At 36.1% G+C, this 13,583-nt stretch overlaps 1 protein-coding gene across 5 annotated transcripts in view; it reads right to left on the bottom strand.

Annotated features, from left to right (window-relative positions):
* The window catches only part of LOC139754042 (uncharacterized), a 27,887-nt gene extending 14,304 nt beyond the window's left edge, over positions 1–13,583 (bottom strand). The window contains exons 1-9 of one of the 5 annotated variants that reach the window (XM_071671033.1): positions 13,491–13,583; positions 13,278–13,385; positions 10,787–10,852; positions 8,497–8,603; positions 7,865–8,090; positions 5,459–5,598; positions 2,302–2,482; positions 1,118–1,263; positions 97–351 (exon numbers count right to left, since the gene is read on the bottom strand). In XM_071671033.1, coding sequence (XP_071527134.1) covers positions 97–351; positions 1,118–1,263; positions 2,302–2,482; positions 5,459–5,598; positions 7,865–8,090; positions 8,497–8,603; positions 10,787–10,852; positions 13,278–13,283 — 1,127 coding nt within the window. In that variant the 5' untranslated portion in view covers positions 13,284–13,385; positions 13,491–13,583. Of the gene's footprint in view, positions 1–96; positions 352–1,117; positions 1,264–2,301; positions 2,483–5,458; positions 5,602–7,864; positions 8,091–8,496; positions 8,604–10,786; positions 10,853–13,277; positions 13,413–13,490 lie in introns of those variants that run through there. The other 4 variants (XM_071671031.1, XM_071671032.1, XM_071671034.1 and 1 more) reach the window with 4 other exon arrangements.

Raw genomic sequence — 13,583 nt, 5'->3', positions numbered from 1 at the left:
TCTGAGTGTCCTTGAATGATGTTTTCAAAGTACTTCACAGGCGAACATTAAATGGTGTTTTATTTCATAAAGTAATCAAAAAGAAACACAGCTTACCCTCTTTTGGCACAATAATGGTAAAATTTCTTGCAAGTAGCCTGTAGTAAACGTAGCCCTCCCAAGTAACCTTCTTTATTACTGATGCCATACAAGTCAGACAAGGAGCCAAACTCAGTGGGATCATTAAGAGGATGAGGAATCAGACGAAGTGTTGAACTCTCTGAGATGGTGGCTTCAGCCCAAAAATTGGATATGGTTAAAGATATTGTTTTGCCAAAGAATCCATCAGAAGGATTCCCCATTAAACCAATCCTACAGAGAAAAAAAAAGAGCATCCTATCAGAAATATTCTAAAGTCCAAAGAATCTGTATCTATTTCATCTATATGCATTCTCCTACTGAACATGACTTTTCCCCATCTTCTTAAATCCACTTCATGTTCATCAACATTCCTTCACCATGACAAAGCACTCATGTAATATCCCACTCTGTCCATTAGTTTCACCTTGAATTTTTTGCATGATTATTCCTGCCCACCTTATGCAAATACTCACACTGATATATTTTCTTCATATTCCTTTATAACTTAAAATTAATCAACAACACTTCTTGTAAAATAATATTGGCTGGTGACTTCCTTGTTCTCCCTGTTCACTAAATTATCCCCCATATTGATTTTTTAGAAAATTAGTTGATCATCTTCCCTATCAAGAAGTATTTTTACTGCCACAGATCCACAATTCACTGACATTTAACAGAAGAAGTTAGATAATCTCTTAAAATACCGACCCACATCTGATGGGTCACATTTTCTTTGATTAGCCTCCTTTTTGCAGCAATCAAAATGGCAAGGGGAAAACATCCCCAATCATGGTTATCTCTGGTGTAAAGCGAATGAAGTACAAAAAGATAATGATGAAATTAATCAAAGCTCCTTAAGTGTTCTTTGATTCTCTCAAAAATGTAGAAATTTCACATGAAGTGGGAAAGATAGCTTCAGTGTTCCAATACTGTGTTCAATCTCTCCTTCCTCAGTCTTTTATTATGCTATCAACATCTTTTTTTATCTGATACTTACCTGGAATAAGCTCTCATAGTAATAGGGTCTCTGCATTCTCTCTCTGCTTGGTCAGCAAAATAAGAAACCCAAGCTTCATAATCCTTCAGTCCCACTTGGCCAATCAGTTGGAATCCTGTGGGCAATTTCATCCCAAACACCATCACCTAAGTATAAAAAATGAACTAGCAGTCATATCTAAAACATAATGAATTTCGTCCTGAAAATTAGTACCTTAGGAACGTGAATAGGGTACAAAAAAATCAGTTCTGAATGTGTGATAAGCAAGTTTTTGAACCAGCATCCTCACTTGTCCTACATCCAAGCCCTCTTATGAAGCTGTAAAAGCTATACACCTGACATCTGTAAGACAGGCAAACATATTAAAAAACCTATCATGCTCAATAACACAAAAATATTATACTTTATGTTTAATCTTCACAGGAGCAAAACATGTCAGGCATTTGACAGTGCCGGGAAATCAAATTTTTGTGATGTCAAAATAGGCAGATGAGTGAAAGCGATAATGGAAGTGAACAGTGTACGGCAGTGTCCTTGGCAGAGGTTAAGTTAAAGTCACTAACAGACGTCTATGGTCTCAGTCTTGAAAACAATGACTTAATCCAACACAACCCTATATCCTATATCACTGAAGCAGGAGAATGGCTGCCCTAGAGCATGTCATCATTAGAGTGAAATCTTGAAAATTATACTGTACCTACCACCACAAGGCAGGCCATCAAGATTAAGAGTCAATTATGATGAGTCATTTCATCTACATGAAGGCTCTGCAAACCCATCATCATCAAACCTTACCAACACTATGAAATTCTCTGCCACTGCTGGTACTACCATAGGTCACATTTCTCTGTGATATGACTGATGAGGTTATTACTACACTCAGGCCAGTTAGTGTTAGTACTGTTACCTGCAAAATGGTCTGGCAGATTTATGATACATGCGATAGTGAGGATTATGAACTATCCCATCCTCTACATACCACAGGGAGTGATGGAAGCATGGTGCTCCTATCATAATGACTTAAATGTGTTCCACCACATGATGAAATTTCTGATAGTGTAAAAGTAGTATGGGTTCATACAGTAAGAGGTACTCAACACTGCCAAAGTTAGTCCACGACCATGTCACTTGTCCCACTTATTAAACTGAACCAATTATCTGAAAGAAAAAGAAAAAAATCCTACCTTTTGCTCATTAATGAGCCACTTCATGAAAGCACCAAAAGTACGTTGAGAAACATCAGGATGCTCCTTTAAATAATTAGGAACTAATGCCGCCGTATCACTTCGGAATGTGTAGAAGACCACACTAGCATTGCGAGATTCAGTCTCTTCTGGTAAGGGCTTCTCTAAAAACTTCAAGATCCTGGGGAGATATATAAGCCATTATCAGACTCAAAAATTCTATGCAAGTAACCAAAAAGGTCCTTCAAGAAAAAAAAGAATTAAAGCACATAACATAAAGGCATTACCCATCCATCCTGCAAATCTAGGTAACTCTGCACCCAAATTTCATGACTGCAGAAATTTGCTTTCCATGTGATTCCGACCATATATAACAAAGCTGTGGTCCTCAGAATTTTCTTTATGGCCAAATGATTGTCACACTTTAGCATTGCAGCATCAAAAACAAACAAAAAAATGGCATCATTTGCCCACATAAACTCTCTCGCAGTTAAGTTTAATGTACTGAAATTAGAGCCTACCATCCAAAGCCAAGTCCCATACACGATTTCATAAACTATCTTGACTATATACTCTCAGTAAACAAGGTTGCCACACTATCTAGAGTGTGACCAAGTACTTTATAAATCATACCAACAAAAGGCAATGTTCAACAACATTGCATTCCTATAATTGGTGTGTAAAAACACTGTGTAGCAAAAATGTTCAGCAATATCTAATCTGATTTGTACACAGTCATGATAGTTCTCTGCCACAAAAAATCAAGCTTAAATGATCAGGCTGAGGTTCACCAGACCATGTGCACCATATACACTACACAGTTTAACACAGCTGATATTAGAAAAAATCTAAATTTAGTTGTGTAAGATCTCTGTTCATGATGATAAAGAATATTGACCTGTTACTGCAAATTATCATTAGAACTTATGATTAATTTACAAGAATTCTTGAGCATCTGATTTTTCATGTCATACTTCATAAAATGAAGCATTATGTCCCAAAGAAAAAATTTAATACAGTACAGTTGCCAACTCGATACAGAGAAAAACATGCCCCAGTCATGGCCATCTTAGATGAAAAGGGGAAATGAAAAGTATGGAGAAAAAAAGCAGAAATTAATATGAGCTCCTCTGATGCTTGTAGACCTGACTCTTTAAAAGAAGAAAGGTTAAGAGATGAAGGGAAGATGAAAAAAGGAAGAGAAGTCAATAGCTTCACTGTTCATGGAATGGAGGTGCTAAAACAGTCACTCATCATGTGGCTGGTCTTCACATAGCAAGTGTGGAAAAAACTGGCCAGCCATGTGTGGTGGGTCTAGGCACATTGAAATCTTAGTCTCCAACTAAAGATTCATTTCAGACTATCTAAAACTTATTAAAACCCTCAAAATTTTGCTTGTGCTGGGCACCTGGGCAGAAACTTAGATGAGCATGATTTTACTGACCTGAAACCAACTTCTCAAGCAAAATCAAATGGATTTTCTGTCTAAAATAGAGAAAAAATCAAATGGTCCATAAATTGTTCATCTATCTATCTATCTATCTATATCTCTGACACTTGTTCCCACCTGGTACTCCCTGAAGGGGGTGTCCACGGCAATAGTCTCCATAACTAATGAACTCCGGAGCTGCTTCTTAGCTTTTGGTGCCTCACCCTTACCAGGCCACTAACAGATAGCAACTCAAGTGCAGTGTTTGCGAGGATCATACTGACTAATTCTACCTAATGAGTCTACCTAATATTCCAACCTACTACTTCTACCTAATGTCTATATATCTAAATATCTGAAACCTGTTCCAACTGGAACTCCCTCAAAGAGGTGACCATGGCAACAGTCTCTATAACGAAAGAATTCCAGTGCTGCTTCTTTGCTTTAGTGCCTCACCCTTAACAGGCCACTGGCAGAGGGCAATTCTAGCAGAGTTCATAATGACTACCTAATGTTCCCAACTAATGTTCCTACTTACTGCTTCTACATAATGTTTCTACTTAATGCTCCAGTCTGAATGTTCCACCTACTTCTACTTCTATCTATTGCTTATACCACTTTGCCAAAAGGCAGGGCCAGCACATGGTGCTCAAAACTGAAAATTTTTGTGTTACAAAGGATGAGCTGTGTGAGTTAAATGTTGTCAAGTGTTATGTGTGACAAGTAGAAACTGTATGTTTGTGGACAAAATACCAGTAATCCACATATAAGAGAAGCAGAAAGAAAAGACAGCTACCTGGGTCAGAGGCAAGCATTTGGACAACCACTGAATTGATGGCTCACTGCAAAGCTATCACTTACCCTCCCAATACCTAGGCAGGCAGTACTGGTAATATACCTCTCTGGTCATTCGTTGCCTACCAACTACTAACTTCTTAGTGTGGTTGAATTTTTAGATCAATAAAAGAACTAAGGCCTTTCCCAGAACTGAGAATGAAGTAATGAAGTGTCATTTATGGGATATGAGGAATGTACTATAAATAGCAAAACATCTTTACAATCAGAAAGGCAAGAGTGCTCCCATAACAATCTAACTGGGATGGTGGCAACAGGGTGACTGATCAGCGACCTCATGTGCTGGTTACCTTGGTTGGATGAAGGCATGTAAAGGAGGAAGAGACACTATATAGGTTGTTCCCTGCACATTCTGTGGCTGGATGTTTTACTTCAAAACCTGCACAGAGAATGGGTCAATGCACACATAAAGAAAATCTTGAAACAAAAAATTTCTATACATGTACCTCCCTATCCCACTTTCATGAGGTACCTTCCATAACAAACACCCAATGGCCTCATTCGCACATATCCAGTCTCTTGACATCATGTGTGATGTACTACAACAAAAACTACTATCCATAGCCGAGCTTTACAGCCTATTCTGTGATTTAGAAATACGACAATAATCACCACAGCTATCTTTTTCTGAGTAAAACATGTACAACCTTTCCCACATTCAGTGCTAAAGCACTTGCAATATTTCCTAAGTACTCCAGTTTCTGTACATCTACATGCATTCAAGCCTTGGAGATTGAACAATAAAGCTTAATCTAGTTGAAGGAATTCTGAATGTCACTTTGGCTACCATTTAAACAAACAATTACATCCTGAATATGCTAATGATTTATTCCCACATATAAAAAGTGGAAAATCATAGCAATCTTCTCTCACCTATTTGACTTTGGACAAACTTCAACAATGCCTCTGGATGTAGTGTGCTCAGACTTTTCCATTTCATAATATATAGCTAAATCCCCATCTGGTTTCCGATGGAAGTAGTCAATCACTTGGGCAATATCAAACTTGCTGTCCTGCTGAGAAAGAAAGAAGTTATATTGGAATCTTTTAGATCACCTAATTCCTTACTTTAACGTTATATCATACTTCCAAGCACCAATATCACTGATCAAACACAAGTCACAGAAAACTTCTCCACGTGATCATACCAATTAAACAAACAAAGCACTCACATCCAAACTGCACAATCCAATATACTCAATATCAAACACAAGATGTAAAAATCATTAGCAAGTAAAACTTACGTACAAGAGCGATACAATATTATCTTATGCATACTTCACCTGAAATACATACAAATCATAAAAACACCTGCCTATGACCTACAGTACTTTGATAACACACATAACTGACAACATGAATAAGTAATCCAAAATACCTAGGAGAATGGCCACCTTCTCTGTGAAGAGCCAACTTGCATTCAAACATCACAAGCCAAGTTGATTAACATTTATTAGTCCTATCACATATCAGCTTCATCTTTCAATTAACATTCCTCCACCTCCAGCTTCAAATTAAAGCAGTTGGGTTTTCATCAATAAAACTATCAGATGGAAAACAGATAAATACTGGCAACTGTTTCTTTCTGCAGTTCACAGACTATTAAAAAACAGAAAAAAAAGAAATGCTTATGAAGACCATGACTCTTTTGGAACTTGTATGGCTCATACAACTGGTAGTGCTTATTAGGCTGCAAAACATTTATCACCAGCTTGCCTCATAAACACACTGAAATACTATCACTCACGGTGAACCAAAGAAATGTTTGGGAAGAAAAATTTCTTTTAACAAATCAAATGTCACCAGACATTTAGAAAGGCTGTATCCTTGTCAATGGATGAAAGGGTGCACTAAAACATCGAAGAATTACAGTATGCTATACAGGATATATGAATTGGGAAATCTGAATGAGTCATTCATATATCTGATGTCCATTCCCTCTAGGAACCTTTTAAAAAGCTCCTGCAGTTCCAAGGCTGCACTCCAGCAGTATATTAGTATTTCTCTGCTTCTGACCGGAGTGCAGCCTTGAAACTGCAGGAGCCTCATAAAATGTCCCCAGAGGGAACAGGCATCAGACAGATGGATGATTTGATTTCCCAATCCATACACTCTGCATAGCATATTGTCAACATTGATCAGGCAAAGTAAAAAAAAGATAAGAAAGGTGAATGGGGAAGAATAATAATCTTAACCCTCTAGCTAAAAGCTGGATGGGACAAGATTTACCTCCAGGTTGTTATCATGAAAGTTGTAGCACCACAAGAATTTGAGTTAAGTATTTAAAGTAGGCTGTGAAACTTTTTTTCCTACTTCCAATCTTTTTGTTCCTCTCTCTTTGAGAAACTTTATGATTTATGACTGAATGACTGAACCTTCCAAGGATAAAAGTATGAACATATTCTGTAAGAATACCGAATTCCACCAGCTATTATAAACTTAAAAGGCCATCTAAGATATCAAAGGAGTACAATGAAATCTTAACTATGGAAAATTTCTATTTTTACGCAACATGTCATCCGTCAAATATGTTTACAGATGCAACACCATCTGACTGAGAGCATATTCTGAAGCAAAAGTGCTATGAAGAATACTAGTGCCAAATGGACCCCAGCAATATTAGCACTAAGGTCAAATCTCACATAATACAGACTGATAGTAGTAATGTACAACTTTTATAGCTGAAGCACTTACAAGGTACAGTTCTAAAGGTGGATTTGAGGAAATTTAAAGGTGTCATAATGCAACCTTGGTTTACTACCATATGAAAAACTAATACATAAGAGGTTTAGAAAGCTGTATTTCTTGGTCTCAATACTAGTCTGTTGTTCTACTGATCTTACAAAGGACAAAATTTCTGTCCACATTTCTTCTGCTTGCAAGTTTGGGATTCCATATTTTGTTCATTATATTTTCAACTTTGTTATTGATATTCTTCAAGTATTCTATGTTTAACTGACAGTACTCATAAAATGTCTCTCACCCAAAAACTTTTCCAGTAAGTTAATAGGACAGGATAAAAAAAGAAATTCTTTTCAGATAGCAAGCTTAAAGAAAGTTATAAAATCCTATGCAAATCTACCAGTCATCTACCATTCACCACTTATTTATAAAGGTTAGAGTAGATAATCATAAAGATTTCATCATAATACAAGAGTTAATCATAACACAGAAATATTTGTGCATGCTTTCTGTTTATATATACTATTTGACTATGATCAGCCCATTACTCTTCATCATCCCTATCAATATACAATTATATACGAGATAATAGTGTACCTGAAAAAGCATATCGCCAGCAATAACAAGGATATCATATTCCCATAGATTCTTGACTTGAAGAGCAAGTTCAAAGCCAGCAGCAGCCCCAATGCTATTTGCTTCAGTAGTGGATCCATCATTTATTATATTCTCTACAGGAAAATCAGAAGCAGTTGCCCAACGTTCAAAGTGTTTGTACTTGTCTGCATTAGTGACCAAGAACACATTAATGAACAGCTGACGCCTGGAAGGTAAATATTTCTATTAATACAAATATCTCAAAATCAATAACATAACAAGCCTACTTTCAAGCATTATACACTTTCTTGTTTCTCACTATCTACTTGCCTTATAAATCTAGGTCAGTTTGCCTAAGGACAAAATTTCACTGTAGGTAACAGTAATGGAACTTACATAGATACACTCTCTCTCTTCTCTCTCTCACCATCTCACACACAACTTTAGGTATGTTTTTTTTAAGTACAAATGTAAAACTAGAGTGGTTAAAATTGCAGCACAAATCCTACCTCAAAAATCTGATTAAATTTATTGACATGATGGAAAGGGTCTCCAAAGTTACATAAGATTTTCAATTACTGCCTTAAGTACTGAGTTGCAACCTTGGAAATATAAGAAAAATATATATTTACGTGTTAATAGCATCCCACCAGTGGTCAAGAATCCTCTTGCCTCGAGGTGATGGAAGAAGAGCCTTAGGTATCCCCTTCAAGTGAGCATATCTGCCACTCTTATCATCCTAAAATGAAAAAGTGTGTGCAGAATAACTATCTTAGCTTCTTATAATTCATTATCAAATCAATAATGACAATTTTCATCAATACTGTATGGCACAGTGGAGCCTTTTACTTTGTTGATGTATTGAATAAACAACACTATAATACATATGCAAAGCTTATGTGATAAAACTTCCACCTACATATTTATCTATGTATCTTTTTGCAAAACAGGATTGCAGTATCAATAAACTCAAACCATCTAGCTTTTCTTACAGGGCAAAAGATATCGTAATACTCGTCTATAAGTCTATCTCATGTATAGGTCGGCCCTTGATTTTTGGCCAAGAAATCATTAATCTATGACAAGCCTCGTGTATAGGTTGACTTAAGTTCTTGAGGGTAAATCAAGGTAATAAAGCACCATATCTTATGGCATATAAAACTCACTTCAGAAAATCGTCACTACACAACTTTACAATGAAATGCAAGTAGTTACAGCAAAAACATTATATATTTCCATTCAAGTCAATTAGGATAGAATATTACTGTAATACAACAGTCTTTTTTTAACTGAAAATCATCCGAAAAGCGATTACAATAACATCTTTTATACAACGAAAGTGAAAGTTGATTGTTTTCGTCATGATTTTATCCCACTTTCCACGAAATATCACAGCATCTTCCACAAGAACTTGATGACAAGGTTATTCAATTTCATAGGTTCATAATCCACCTCCCAGCTCTTCCCAACATGCATGGATTTCACTCTAATGAAACTATTTCCCAAGTACAGATTGACCCCTAAATTTTTTGACAAAATCTGGGGGGAGGGGGGGTGCCATTTCATGTGTGGCAGGGTGGCGGAAAGAATGAATGAAGGCAGCATGTATGAATATGTACACATGTATATATGTATATGTCTGTGTATGTATATGTATGTATACGTTGAAATGTATAGGTATGTATATGTGTGTGTGCGGGTGTTTATGTATATACATGTGTATGTGGGTGGGGTGAGCCATTCTTTTGTCTGTTTCCTTGCGCTACCTCACTAACACAAGAGACAGCGACAAAGTATGATAAATAAATAAATGTACAAATTACAAGAATTCTAACAATCTATTCTGTAAACAATGTAAACAAGCATTAAACTATTTCTTGCTCACTCAAAAATTCCTATGAAAAGTAACAAATATGTCATGTCATCCAATGAAATGAGTCACTCGGTAAATGACTTCTAAATTGAGACATTCACAAAAAACATGCAATGGTAAATGACTTCTAAACTGAGACATTCACAAAAATCGTGCAATGCTCCATTCAAACATCACAGTCAAATGATCTTTTTCTCAAACATTGTAATTTTTTTCTATATTGAAGGCTCCAGTAACAGAGGCCAGGCTTTAGAGAAAACACAAAAAAATGGCTAAACAAATATATAAGATGACTCATAGAGTTTGAACTGGTGGAAAACCTACCCTTTATAGGGGAAAGATTATAACTTCGAAAATCATGTGCTCAAAAAGAGCGCCTAGGCTTAGCAATGAAAGGAAAGTGACAGCCATCAGAATGAAGCATCCTTACACATACCAATGTTCATTACAACTGCATTTCCTTGGGTTGAACTTAATGAACCATGTATGCCCTTTACAGGATGCAATCCTGGTTATTTCTTATTTCTCATGATTTTAGACATTAGGAAAATGAACCATCATATTAAATGTTTCAATCTGTATTATTGTCCCATCTACAAAACGTCATCCTTGCTTTCAATATGTAAAACACAACAAAAACAATCTCTCAGACTCAGATGCCATAAATGAAATACTCTAATACTACATGCACATTATATAGGAGAAAGGATACACCATCTCAGTTCAGATCTTGACTTTTGAACTAAATCTGAGACATAAACAAAGCAGATCTAAGGCACTGTAGACACTGTAGTGCTGCATGGTACAAGAGCTTTAATATCATATATTTGTACAAGTACATGTGTTCACTGTTGGAATACTGAAACATACATTTATAAGTTTTATGAAAAGACTTTATTCTAATATGTTGCTACTAATATTAAGTATTGCATAAACAGAATACAATCACTCACACACTCTTGCCATATCTTTCATTGTCTAAATCTGGCAATGTAGTCCACGTCTCTCAAATCTGTTATAAAATACAACTTAAGAGCATAACTTCTCACCTTAATTTCCTTACTCAGCTTTTGTGCATGTCCAGCAGTTAAAATCACGCACACCAGACCACGCTTCTGAGAAATGGATAAGAATAATGTAACCTTTTCTGTTAATGCAAAGTTAGTAACATATAGATAAACTAAAACATACCATTTACTGGAGACTTTATAACACAATACATTGCCAGGGGAAATTACTGCACATATATTTTCTTCCTGGCTTATAAAAGTATTCTACAGGTCATCACAACTTTGTGATTCTATGAAAAAATTCTTTTCATAATAATAATGAAGTACTACAACCAAGCAAAGGAAGCATGTATCAACAACAACAATATAAATAAAAAGCCTTTCACCTTATCAACATTCATGCTATCACTGTGATCCTCCAATGCTTGTGAGTGGAGACCAGCTAAACAAGGACTGACTGTTCTGATACCTCCCTCTTTCCTTACATAATAAAGCTATGTAATTCTTATCCTTCTTTCATTTTTCTCTATTCCTAGAACTCTTCCACCTTCAAACACCAAGTCTACAAACACCTGAGGAGTTGAACTTCATCCCTGCTGTATTTCTTTTTCTCACTCTCATTGTATCACTTACCAAGTGAGATGGCCATGGCTGGGGCAACAAGGTATGCGACTTCATAAATTTTTCAAAATCAATTTTGTTTAAGTGCAGAAGGAAGTCTGTTTGACTTTGAAGTAAAAAATATTTTTGCTGAAGAAAATAAGCAGGTTTTTGTGAAAATAAAATTTGAATTTTTTTTTTCTAAGCACCAGAGAAAAAATAAAAGGGTTATTGAACTGTGATCATGGGAAATCCTCAACAAACTCATAATTACAGATAAATCTGTCTAAATACAAAGGTAGTCTCAAACTGATATACAGTTTTGTATCGATAATTTCTAGTTGCTAAAAATAATTGAAAATATCAATAAAACAGTACAAAACAGGACCTTTTTGCTATTGTTTTTTAAATCTAAAACACAGCTTGCTTATGTTAGTAAAGCTCTTGGTTGTCTTGCCTAATGTCAGCATGCTTCTGGTATGCACTACTTGTGACTGGAATCCTTCTTCAATTTGATGTCTAGCAAGGAAAAATATTGAATTCACTTTCGGTCACAATCTTATAATTGAAAATGTGAGTGTGATGTAAAGATCATTTGTATATTGTTGATATCAACAAGACCAAGAAATATAAAAGGTGTGGTCATATTTATGAACAGGATTGCAGGCATCTTTCTTTCAAAAGGGTCACTTGTCTAAAGAAAGAACTAACATTATATATGTTCTTTACAACCCAAAAACGATTTTACAAGTGGTACAAGCACTGTTTTTGTCACGAAGTGCATGTGTATTACTGTGATAATTACAAGGCTAAGACTGCAAAAGTTGGTGCAACTGCTGAAATCACCTGAGAAAAGTATGTTAAACAGATGCAGACATAATTTCATCTCAGTGTCACTGGTATATACAGTTATCATTATAATAATCATACGTTAAGTTAGCTCTGGCTTCGTCGGGCTACTTTAGATTAGGTTTGATTACAACAATTCTGGACAGTGTGTGTGTGGGCGTGTGTGTGTGTAATCATGCATTTTGCATAATTATAACTCCGCCTTTTCCCTTAGCTTCAAGACCCAGCCCACTTTGTGTGAACCTCAAAATTCTTGTTGTGTTCAGTATCATCTTATCGTTCACATGTGAACTGTATACAGGGTTTGAGACTCCTGATATCAAATCTTATGAGCTGAGGGCCAGAAATAAAGATGCGGAGATAAACTGGTAAATTACAGACTGCCCAGCATTCATATGGCAAATAAATATTTAGTGTGCAAAGTCGTTCTAGGTTATGATATGCATAAGGTCAGAGTAATAATGTTTGGAAAGAGTAATGAAACTTCTAAAAATCATCTGAATCTGGAAACCTCACCTAACCTACATTACCGACATTTTTGATGTTAAGTGAAAGAGATTAATTTCATTTGCATACAGTTGCTGTGTAGGTCATTCACCTGCAAACAACCATTAAAAAAAAGAATGGCACGTCTGCTACCGTATATGTCCCATTATGCCGATTGTTAATATAGCTATCAGGTCTCTGCCTCTAACTGAAGTCAGATTAGGTTTTAATAGGTTCCCTTGATGGCAATGTTTTATTTCACTTAGTTCACATTCTACCTCATCATCACAGCCCTTTAATCTTTACAGTAGGATAAAAACTGATGTAATAAATCGTGCTCCCTGAGGATGCACCACTTTTGCAAAATATAAGTCTATTAATCAGCTTTTGATACAAATTCCTTTGTATTTTAACTGGTGCCCCTAAACTAAACTTTACCCGTTATCTCTTCACTATCGAATCAAAAACTGTTACCTATAGCGTTAGATTTTTCTCCTTACTACATTGAACTGTCGTCTATCTCTGTTCTGCACTCAACCCTTATTTCAATAAGGACTCTTTTAGAAAATACTTTGTCTCCAGATAAAAAGCTTACCGCCATTACTAATCAAGTCCACATGACCTAGCACTGGCCCGAGGGTTTAGTTGATATGGTCTTTTCTAGGCCCTTTCAGGACCATCCGTAGGGAGGGCTGGGGGACCCCTGTCAAGAACAGCAAAATAGCATCAAACTATGCTATATATATATATATATATATATATATATATATATATATATATATATATATTCGGCTATTTGGTCAATTACATCATAATAAATTCCTTCCGACTACAAGCGGGTCTCCGAGATTCCTGGGTACCCCTGGATGGGTCCTCGGTTCGTAGGGGCCCCGGCCATGCC

This window comes from Panulirus ornatus, chromosome 16, assembly GCF_036320965.1.
Source record: "Panulirus ornatus isolate Po-2019 chromosome 16, ASM3632096v1, whole genome shotgun sequence".
Lineage (NCBI taxonomy): Eukaryota > Metazoa > Arthropoda > Malacostraca > Decapoda > Palinuridae > Panulirus > Panulirus ornatus.
The sequence above is the reverse complement of the archived record's forward strand: the minus strand, read 5'-3'. Positions and strand labels throughout refer to the sequence as shown.